Source organism: Phaseolus vulgaris, chromosome 8, assembly GCF_051622355.1.
Source record: "Phaseolus vulgaris cultivar YP4 chromosome 8, ASM5162235v1, whole genome shotgun sequence".
Lineage (NCBI taxonomy): Eukaryota > Viridiplantae > Streptophyta > Magnoliopsida > Fabales > Fabaceae > Phaseolus > Phaseolus vulgaris.
Genome location: NC_143505.1, coordinates 8214871 through 8226653, shown reverse-complemented (window position 1 = coordinate 8226653; position 11783 = coordinate 8214871). Strand labels below are relative to the sequence as shown.

The window sequence follows — 11783 nt, the reverse complement described above, 5'->3', positions numbered from 1 at the left end:
ATGATGTTTTATTAAGTTGGACAAATAGAAGTATATGATAATTGTTTAAGATATGATGAAGGGTTCAAATATCCCTCTCTATTATTATTATTTATATTTTTTTTCTAATAAAAAAAATACCACATGCAAAAACAAGATAAAAATAGAAAATTGTGATTACTCCACTTTCTACCAAGAAAACTCATTCCAACAATGCAACATACCATTATAACAAATGATTGAGATTGAATATGAAAAATCTAAAAAAATTCTCAGTATCTAGACTTAACAACCTGCTTCAAGTTATCTTATCCTAGATTTAACAAAAAAAAAATAGAAATCAAATAATCAAAAGAGTTGATATACGTTATTCAAGTAAAAAAAAATATAATAATGATTTAAAATATAAAGTGGTGAATTTTGTTTTTATTTTGTGGGTGAATAGAGATGAATTGTGTTGATTGTTAGAATCTTTTCTAGAATTAATTTAATATTGCATTGGATTACGTGTTCAAATCTGAATCCAAAAGTGAAGAGAATCTAGAACATTATAATTAAAGATATGTTTTATAGTCGAACTCGCATGTATTTAATTTATAGAGTGAATTAGATAATCATATTAATCACTCACATTCCAAATATGTTTAATTTGTTTTGAAGTCTTACTCTTCGGTTCAGTTGTTTCCTTCTTCAATTCTGAAATTGTTTTGGGGGAATTCGAGATCGAGCAGAACACTACAATTTCTCTTCGGTTCGTGTTCGCTGAAGTACATAAGTGCAACTGTTGCAGAGCGATTGCGGTGAGGAGATTGGAACCGCAAGAGATCGGTGAAAGTGTTTTCTATTTTAAACTGTTAGAAGCATGTGCCACGCAACTGGAGCGGTGATTTCCGAAGAAAATCAATGTGGGGTGAAGTCCAGTGTAATTTAGATTTTGTTGAATTGAAGAACTTGGAGGCATTGGTGGTGATTTGTGCATCTTTAACAATTTTCGATGAAGCAGTTGTTGAATGCGTGTCTAAGCGCATTGCTGTTCTGAATTGAAATCTGGAAACAATTTGCACCAGGAATGCGTCAGCTGAATCTGTGTTGATGTGCAAATGAGATAAATTCTGTTAAGGACTGTTGAATCGGTTTAAATCCTGATAAATATGCTGGAATTGGTGCTGAGTTGTTGAAGGAGCTTTTCTTGGAATGGTGATTTAGAAACTGAGTTGATGATAGAATCAAATTACCAAACAAATGGTGAGCAATAATCTGTTTTTAAATTTTGGTTAAATTGATACTTGAATTGCGTATATTGAAATGATTTTCAGAAGTTTGAAATAATTGAATTGCTGGAATAGAAATGAAATCAGCTGAAATCTGATACTGAAGTACATTCTGTCTTAGAACCATTATGGTGCCAACTGTTTGATGAATTGATTCATTAGAATTGGTGCAGATTTTTGTTTTCCAGCTGTGGAAATCTAAAAGTAGTTTTATTTGTTTGCAGCCGCACAGTTTTGGTGCAAAATTACTGAGTTGATGTTTTCTTACAGCTGAAAATTTTTTGTTAATTCAATTTTGGTGATTTGGAATCAATGGCCAATTCAGGTTTAATTTGGTGATCTGCAACTTGAATTTGTTGTTCAGTGTTGAGTGCAAGTGGTGTAACCCAATTGGTTCAAATCAAATAGTGCATGTGAGGCAGCATCAGGTTGATTTGGAAGTAAATTAGTGCAGTAAGCGAATTGAGTTCTGCAGAACTGGAATTTGCATGGGACCGTGTCAGGTAAGTTAATTTGGCTAATTGATTTGGAATTGATTCATTAGCATGGTGCAATATTCATTAGTGAATGGTAAAGGCTTGGAGAAATTGTAGGATGACTATGGAGTAGTCATACATTGATTCTTAAATTTTGTTTACAAATTTTTTAATCCATTCTATTGCCTATATGTAGTTGTTTCATTTGTGTCCTTACTATTTTTTTTAGTCTTAAATTTTTATTTTGAATCTTTAAAATTACTCAGTTGTCATTTAAATCTCTTGAGTTGAGTTTAGTTTTCTTAATTAAGTTTTTATTAATTTTAAATTTTATTAACTTTTTGAGATGAAAATTCTCTTTAAGGACTTTTTTGTAATATAACAAGAATTTGAGGATATATAATATATTATATTTAAATATCACCGTTAAGTTAAAAAATCATAATCAATTATGCTGCAATTTTCTTTTAAATCATTTTTCACTTGTGTTGAAAAAAATGGATAATATAAATAATTAGGAAAATGGATTATAATATTTTAACAGTTTTAAAACTATTGTGTAAATATCAAAATTAAATTAATAAAATTTATTTTTTTTATTTTTTTAATATTTTAATATTTTTTAATTAATTAATTTATTATAGTAAAATCCTTAATATTATAATATTAAAAAGTAATATATTATATTAAATATAATACGGTCTGGTTTTTATAAGTTTGTATGAAAATGTATTTCAATATGTTTCTAACATCAAAATGTTAAAAAAGGAAAAAATGTTAAAAAGAGAGAAGGAAATTAGAAAACGAAAACAATAGAAAATATTTAAAAAAAAATTGGAATGAAGAAGAGTATCTATAAATAAGAACGCCGAGCCTTCAGAGAGCGCCAAGCTAGAATTCCTGGGCAAATGATCTTCTTCCCTCCAAAGAGTTTCAAACAGCAGATAAAGTATCCGATCAACGATGCAGACGCTAGAGCAGCTATACAAGGGTTGGCCGATCCCCTCCCTTCCACTCTCATCAAGGTTTGAATTTGGTGACTCTGAGAAGAAGAACAAGATTGTAATGCAAGAAACAGTGAAAGTGGGAGAATCCATGGAAAAGATTAATATTTCCCCTTTTGAAGTTGCATTGATAGTAGATGACTACCTCTGCGCCAACAACTTATTCCAAACACGAGCCACCTTCCGCATGGAGGCCTCCTCCCTCTTCGCCGCTTCGCCACTCATTCAGGTTTCACTTCATCCCTTAACGATCCACAACTCTTTTTCTCATTCTCACTGTGCACACTTCTTTAATTCTTTCATTTCTCTTTTCTAGCCATCCAACACTTCCTTTCATTTGGACAAAATTCTCGCTGATTATATATGTTTGAGAAGACAAAAGATAATCTTGGATCAGGAAATGTGTGCGATCACTCAAGAAAAATATAGAGTTCAGAAGTTGTTGGATGACATGCACAATGCTGTCAATACTTACAATGTCTTTCTTAGCCCAATCCCAATGAATGTCTCTTCTGGTAAAAACTTCTTTCCCTGTTTAATCGTCAATTCAAAATTCTGGAATGGTGTTTTTTGATTTTAACTCTTATTTGTGAGTAATTGTGATTTTCTTTTGTTAGGTGTGTGTACTGCTACCACCGCCCATGTACAGAACACATGCAATGTACTGTCGCAGCAGTCTACCAAGAGAAAAAATAGTGAAGCTGAGCCTACAATTGCAAAACGACCTCGTGGCAGACCACCTGGGAAGAAAAATCAATTTCGAGGTATAATTATAATTGTTTCTGTTGAGTATACTTGTTTTTGTCATGTTATCAATTTAATTTTTACACTTACTTTATCGTCACCCTCAGCTCTAAACACGCTCCCATTGTCAAGGACTCAACCACAATCCACCAACTCATCAATTCTTGAAAAAACAGACAACCAAACAATTTTTTCAGCCTGCTGTTACAACATGTAATGAGAATGTTGTTTCTCATTGTCAAAACAGCAAAGTTATGGTTGATCCTGAAAAGGAAATTACTTATAAAGACAGCCTTCACTTTTCTCCTATCAATTCAGATACTAACAAACAATGCATTGCCTCTCCTATACCTCAAAGTTTGGAAAATTTAATACCAAATGAGGTTTCCACCCTTCACAAGGAAACACAGAACCACCAGTCAGACATGAATTTATCAAGCATTGATTTTGATGTGGATTATTGGTCAAACTTCTCATTTGAAGACAAAAATTTTTTGGATGATCTTTTTTCTGATTATCAACCACCTTCAACTCATTCCGAGGGTAATGCATAGAGGAATTTTTTTATGCTGCAATCAAATCTGACACAAAGGGGACCTGCTGTGCTGTGGATAACACTATTCTTTAGTTTATTAGCTTTTGGTAATTAGATAAGGCCAGTATAGTTTATTAGCTTTTGATCATTAGATAAGGCCAATACAATCGATCTTTCACTGTCTGTACATTAGTTCTTTGTAAGAATATGTTGTACATGAATAAAGTTTTCAAATTGTTTCATTAAAAGTTTATTTCTTTTTATCTTTCGATAACAGAATTCTTCAATTCTTCAGGCTTTGGTTAATGTGATGAATTTATCCCACCACTCTCGTTATATATTTTAAAATTTTGCAAGAGTTTTTAAAAATTGAATAAAGCTCTAATACTTGGGTTGAAGGATGACTTTTCATACTGCAACTGCTGTATATTTCTTGTACTTGAGAATGATATCTTATTCTTAGAGGAAGACTCTTCTGAATGGACATGTTGGCTGGTAAAGAGTACAATGAATTTGTTGTGACATGTGTTGTGTGGACCGCATTAGATTATAGTTATATGTTGGATGTAATGGTGGAGGTTATAGAGTTCTGTCCGACATTGTTGGGGTTGGGGTGTACTTAGTTTGCTGTTGTTTAATTTTCCATTATAATAGGTATTCGATTCAAGGCTAATTTAGTTATGACATTTTTAAAAAAAAATATGTACTTTCCTTAAAATCCACCCAAAATTAGAGGGTTGTTGATCTGTCATTGTATTAGAGCTTATATTATCGAGTGGTTAGGATTCAATACTTTTCAGTTACATTCTTAATGAAATTAAAAGTTCATTTGAAGGTATAGTTGGCCAGTGCTTCACCCATGATTGAACTTCGAAGTGCTAGTTTTCAAATGGGATTGTGATAGATTATGTAAAGCCATTCTTTTAGATGCAATTTCAGTTTGGATCTAATGGCATGCTTGGTGATTGGGAGGAGAATTTGGCTGTAATAACTTGTCATTATTCATCTTGGTGATTGCTTGTGTAGAGAAAGAAGATAGGTACAGTTCTGAATCTATATTTCTAGTTGTTTAGTGATTATGCAGATTTCAGTTTTGCTTCTAACTTGGGAGTCTTATATTTTAGATCATTGCTGCACACATGTGCTATTTAGTCATGTAGTTTATATTACTTCTTCAATCCTAAGTTAAAAAATCAGAAATTGATTGGATTGTGTAATTTTATGCATTAAAGTTTACATGCCAACTTTTAATTGTATAGGATTTTGTTAAGGTTTATATTCTGACAGTATTATATCCCACCCTACATATTGAAACATAATTTGACAAGTTACTGACTTCATGAACTATGGAATTGACAGTTAATTACTGATATCCAAAACTAGCGATTCTTCATATGAATATGACATCTCATGTGTACGAAGATATCATGAGGATGACAGAAAACATGAGTGAGAAGTATATATGGTGCGTCTACAGTGTATAAGTGTTTTCTCAAGAATTGTAAGTCAGTGCCTATGAAGAGGATCTATTCTCGCTATAAAGAATTTGAAACTGAACTCGAGTTGGCAGCATTAAGCACAGGAAGGCTACTCTTTGTCCCCTTATGGCCGCATCCTGTTTTATGACTACATGGAAAATGACACGGGATCTTCTTCATGGTAAATCCAAGCTATTTCAAGTTTCTTTTGTTTTTCAAATCTATTGATCCAATGAGAAATAGACCACCATATTAATACTGCATTTGTGGTGCAAGCTTGACCAAGCTTAGCTCATTTATGCTTTTAACTACAAGTTTGCTTTAATTTTTGGGTAAGACTGTCTCATGATGAGACAAAGATATAAGATTTTCAAGTATTTTTAGTTTTTTACTAGTAAAGATCATTAAGGAGGAAAACATAACCTTTAACATTAATCTTTTAAGGATTTAGAATTTTTACTTGTATTTTCTCTAACAATTAGTGTTGTTTTTCATTTGTAAGGTTTACATTTTTTGTAGGACCTTTTTATGTCTCACATTTTGCTCTTGGTATTTCAGGCTTCTCTATTTTGGCGAAACCTTTTGTATACAACTAGTTAGACATTGATTACGGTGGTTGGAATACTTCAGAAACACTGTTGAATGAGTTGTCATTCTTGCCTGATACTTTCAACAGAATGTAAAGGAAAGAAATTCTCGGAAGTTAGATGTTTTCCATGAAATTAATTATAGATAAGCCAATATGATCTATCTTCCACTGATTGTATATTATCTCTTTCTAGTAGGAATATGTTCTACCTCCTAATGAATAAAGTTTTCAAATTGTTGAAAACTTTTACTTGTTTATTTCTATAACAGAAATAGAACTGTCGTCTTCAAATTTGACTATAGTTACGTGCGATTTGAATTAGCAAAAAAATACAAATAAAATGTTGCAAAGAGTTTTTTAGAAATGAATAAAGCAAGTGTTTAAATTATGGGTTGTAACTTGTAACCTTTTGGTTCATTAGTTTTATAGAAGTAATTAACGAGCATGTGATTGTTTATCATCATCACTGATATCATTGTTATTGCAAATTTTAATTTGGATTAGATTATTGATTTTTTTTTTAACCGTTGGTTAGTTTGAAATTGACTTTGAGAAATCTGGCCATAAAAGATTTTCACCAGGGATTGATTTGATAAGAACTTTGGTACTGAGATTTCTGAGTTGGTTGATTTGACTGGGTTGGTGGATTTTTCACACCACTGTTGCATATTTCTAGTAGTTGAGAATGCTTTGTTACTCTAAGAGGAATACTCTTCTGCATGGACATGTTGGCTGGTAAAGAGTACATTGAATTTGTTGTGACATGTTTTGTGTGGATCCCTGCACACTACAATATTTTGTTTATGAAGTATTTGTCTTACTTTCATGTAAAACTACAATTGCTTGATGGGGAGTATGACTTATATTATAAACTAATAGATAATGTCGAATGACCTAAGAGCCAGAGCTAACAATTATCAGTTCGTTATATAATCACAAACAACTGTACTGTCTATTTGCACTTGCTGTTGTTGACTTTGTATAAGTTAATTTTATTAATTAATATGAAAATTAGCTACCTTTCTCCTTTGTTCTACTTTTACTATCCCTTTTCCAAACACGTTTAATATTTGCTGAAACTCGAAACTGCTCCGCACCATTGATAAGTGTATCTCACAGCAACAAAATTGTAATGAAATCTGTTGGTAAGTCCAAAATATTGTTGTCTTCTCTGCAATTAGTGCATTTATTAATTATATATGCTAAGCTTTTTCATTGTTATCAATTACATTTTAATTATACTTCAGAAATTTTTTTCTATTTAGTGTTATAAATGGATAGAGGATAAGATATGATGATATGTTCCTGGTGTGTTAATATGTGACTGGATGATTAATATCTCTCCGATGTTTCTTCCTCTAAGATTTCCCAACAGCAGTCTCAAAGTGAATGTTTTATAGTGATTCACTCACAATCTAAGTGGTGCTTCTAAGTGGTGCGTGCGTCATTGAGGTAAATGACAATGTAAGTAAGAGTAACTATTGATACGTACTTGTTTATTCTTTCATGTGATACTCTGATACTGTGATACTTCTGATTTTGAATATTAAACACCACTCATTTATGATGTATGGTTACATTAAAATGTTGAAACATGTAGGCTATATCCATTTTTGCTTTTGTCGGACATAATATCAAGCTTCTTTTAATAAGCTTAAATCGATTTCCTTGGTGACATCTGAAGATTTTTGTAGAGGCTAGAGGTTAATGAGGATGTAGGATCTGTATTTGAGTTAAGATATCCATCAATCCATCCATGTTTCTTTGTACTGATAAAAACATTTCGTTTAACCCATGAATTTCCTCTGGATTGCTTTTATAGCATTTTTGTGAGAAGTATGTAGAAGTCAATTAGGTTGCAAATAAGAATGAAAAATACCCACAAATAAAAAAATGCTACTCGGATTCACTCTGAAAAGCAAATGACTAGGAAGAGAGCCTTCACAATTCTCCGATGGAGGCAGATAGTGACAAAAAAAAGAGGTTATTGAACTTCAATGCCTTTCATATACTTGAAAGTTTGGAGAATTCATACCAGCGGAGAACCGGTCACATGCATTTTTCAGATTCATGTATGAAATTCATATTCAAATTATTGTAAGTCAAGTAATTGATTTTGGTAGTTTGCTTTTTAGATAACCATGATTAAGAGATTAACTTGGTTTGGCTTTTCAGAGTAGTGAATTTGAACTACATTGCATTTATAATCATTTAAGTGCAAAAGAGTTACAAAGTTATTCAATCTCAACATGTTATCAGATATGAAATCTTCCTTTTTTTGCACCTAGTTTCAACTTAATATAACTTGTAATCTCTTTAGCTTACAATTATTTATAAGACTTCAATGAATATGATCATACTTTATAATGAAAGTGCATGTGCTGTAATTACATCTAGTTCTTGAGGATACCACAATCCCTTTTATGATCTATATTACAGTTGACTTGATCCACTTGTCGAGAAAGAAACCATCAATAATCATCTAGTGAAGTCATCAACAATGACTAGACCATATATTTTGTCTCAAATAGACCCAGTTCTAGTAGGTCCAAAAAGGTCCAAGTGTATCAACTCAAGAGGTTTTAGAGTGGATTTGTCATGTTTGCTCTTTAATGAGCTTTTGACTTGTTTTCCCTTTGCACATGCCTCGATTATCATTGAATGACATTATTAGCAAATCTCCCATGAGATTAGGTGATGGAGGAACATCCAACATCACTCATATAGGACATCTGACTCGTGCCATGAAACCTTATCTATTCAAATTTGGCATTATTGAATGAAGTATTCAAAATTTGAAACTCATTAACTTGTCACACAAGTAAGGGTTTTGAGAGCATCTAAAGAGGACATACACAACCCTCCTTAAGTCACCAAAGCTCACTACAGTTAAGCTTGCTTAACTAGGGTTATTGTAGCTTAAGTAGCAAGCTACCTCACTCTTTTCATCTATAAATACCTCAAACAAACCTTATCTATTCAAATTTGGCATTATTGAATGAAGTATTCAAAATTTGAAACTCATTAACTTGTCACACAAGTAAGGGTTTTGAGAGCATCTAAAGAGGACATACACAACCCTCCTTAAGTCACCAAAGCTCACTACAGTTAAGCTTGCTTAACTAGGGTTATTGTAGCTTAAGTAGCAAGCTACCTCACTCTTTTCATCTATAAATACCTCAAACAAACCTTATCTATTCAAATTTGGCATTATTGAATGAAGTATTCAAAATTTGAAACTCATTCTCTCTCAAATCTCCCTTGCTAGAGAGCCTTATTGGCCTAGTTAAACCCTAAGAAAGTTGGCCACACCTCTTTCTTTTTTATAGCACCTCAAACTCGCTCCAAACGCCACCTTTTCCTCTCATTTTCGGTACATATCTCCAATCACTTTCGCTATCAGTCCATGTCTTCATCCAACCTCAAACTTAGATTGCATTAGGTGGATTAGAGTACACCAAGATCCCATTGCGAAGCTTCCCCCAACTAACTCAAAATTTACAATTTTTGTTCTGTTGTTCAACCTTGTTATTGCTTTTTCTTCCATAATTCTTTGTTTTCCACTGTTTATAATCACTTTTCACTGATTACATTCTGTTTCCACTGTTTAAAAACACTTTTCCACATATTGAATTCACTCAAACCTTCATCAAACACCTTTCCTTTTGTCCGCTGCAAAACCTCACAAGTGGTTTTTCTTCTTAGTCGAGGCCAGCCGAGACAATGCGTTGGCGCTTATGTTGTCTTCTCTACGGATGTGCTCCACCGTCACCCTTTCGAATCAAGCGATGAGGTTGGAAACCGTATGATAGTACCTTTGCAACAGAGGTTCCATCACTTCAAACTCTTCCTGGGACGACCACCAATTGGGAGTCGCTTTTACACGTTACTTCATGAATTCGCATGTCGTACGTCAAGTTTAGGCCACCGAGGATAACCTCGTACTCGGCTTGGTTGTTAATGACCTTGAACTCGAACTTTAATGCCGAGTCGAGAATGAGGTCGTCCGGACCTTCGAAGACGATGCTAGCAGCTCCACATGCTATCTTATTGGCCGACCCATCAGCATAGACACTCTACACACATATTAACAAGAAGTGGCTATATTAGAGATCGTTAAATTGAAGTTTGTTATAAGATTGTGAAATTGGTGAATACCTCACATAGTTGTAAAGGAAAATTCTTTTCTTTTATCATCAAAGAATTAATAAATTAAAACAGAAACATTTCAGGAGTGTCTCAACTCGTATACAAAATCAACTCATACCAACTACCGGCATAGGACTTTGAATGTAATATTTATGGTAACATAAAGACCCATTCCTCCATCATATAAGAGCCTACGCAATTGACCATACCTCCCATAATTGCATCTAAGTCACTGCAGAACAATTCTTCTTCAATTCTAAAAAATAGCCTACTAGGTGTTTATCAGTATTCACACAAGCGACACACAAAGATATTAAAACCATGTTCTGTTTGACATCTGCAGCAACTACTGAACAACACCACTGCTGAACACTATGCTTATTTGATCTTAGCAGAATATGATTGATTGACTTGTAATTATGAGTTTTTAATAAAAGATTTTTTCACGTTACAAATATTTACATTTTTTCATAATTTTTGCATAATTTTTATTATTGTTGCTCCGTTGATTCTTATAAAGAGAGTTATCTTCATCATATACTTTTTTTGGTATATTTTGAATTGTTAAATTGTTGGCTTCCAATCACTTATCTTTTAAGAGCACATTAAACAAAACAAAAAATTGTTAGCTTTCCCATCGTGCACTATAACAAACCATTATATAATATATAACATGCATTGCATTCCACGTAAACTATATGAAGCAATTTGTTATATCTCAGACCATTAGGGCACACTTATATTAGTGGACTTTTCAATGTTTTATGTTATGTTAGTACAAAGCTATGTTTCCATAAATTTATGTAAATACTTTCAAGAAGAAAAAAAATAAAACGAACTTTTTTTGTTAAAATTAATTTAAATTTTCCGTTTAAATTTTCCAAACTTTTTATTCTAAATTTTCTAAACTTTTTATTCTAAATTTTCTAAAACTACTTTATATGTATCATCATTTTTTAATCTTTTTAGAACTGTTTATTGGTTCAGCACAATATAAAATTGTAGCTAACTACAATAATTCACGTGAAAATAGATATGGCATAAAATAAAATATCTGGATACTTCCACAAAGTTCATTTGGAATTGTCTATAACCTGTTTTAGAGCAGTGATAAAGTCATAAACATTATAACTTGAGCAAATGCAACATGAAGAAGTTTAATTACAAGATATTTGAAATGATGTGAGCACACAACAAAGCAATAGAAAAATCCAATGAAAAAAAAGGCAAAAAGGTGTTTTATAAGAAGACAAGGTTGAATGTAATAGCTGAAGAAGTGGTGGACATGTCTACATGAGGAAGCAATTCTCCACATTAGGTTACTTTACTTAAATTTAATCTCAATTAGTAACTTCAACTTAGGTTTATTTTGGTATATTTTGAATTGTGAAATTGTTGGTTTCCAATCACTTATCTTTTAAGAACACATCAAACAAAACAAAAAAAGTGTTAGCATTCCCATCGTGCACTATAACAAACCATAATATAAACACAATAGATATTAATCACAATATTATATTTTCATGAAGTCACGTTATCTCACCTCAAACTTTTAAAA

General features: G+C 32.3%; 1 protein-coding gene across 2 annotated transcripts; it reads left to right on the top strand.

Annotated features, from left to right (window-relative positions):
* Positions 1–595: 595 nt before the first annotated feature.
* LOC137823781 (uncharacterized) lies at positions 596–6324 on the top strand. 2 transcript variants are annotated; one of them, XM_090294367.1, is made up of 5 exons: positions 596–1224; positions 1576–2959; positions 3047–3245; positions 3348–3494; positions 3582–4288. In XM_090294367.1, exons 2-5 carry the CDS (start codon positions 2690–2692, stop codon positions 3689–3691), a joined length of 726 nt encoding a protein of 241 aa, XP_090150493.1. In that variant the 5' UTR covers positions 596–1224; positions 1576–2689; the 3' UTR covers positions 3692–4288. The 2 variants fall into 2 exon arrangements, with proteins under 2 accessions (XP_090150493.1, XP_090150494.1); XM_090294368.1 differs by lacking the exons at positions 596–1224; positions 3582–4288 and adding exons at positions 5369–5668; positions 6046–6324 and having other exon boundaries at positions 2547–2959.
* The last annotated feature ends 5459 nt before the right edge of the window (positions 6325–11783 follow it).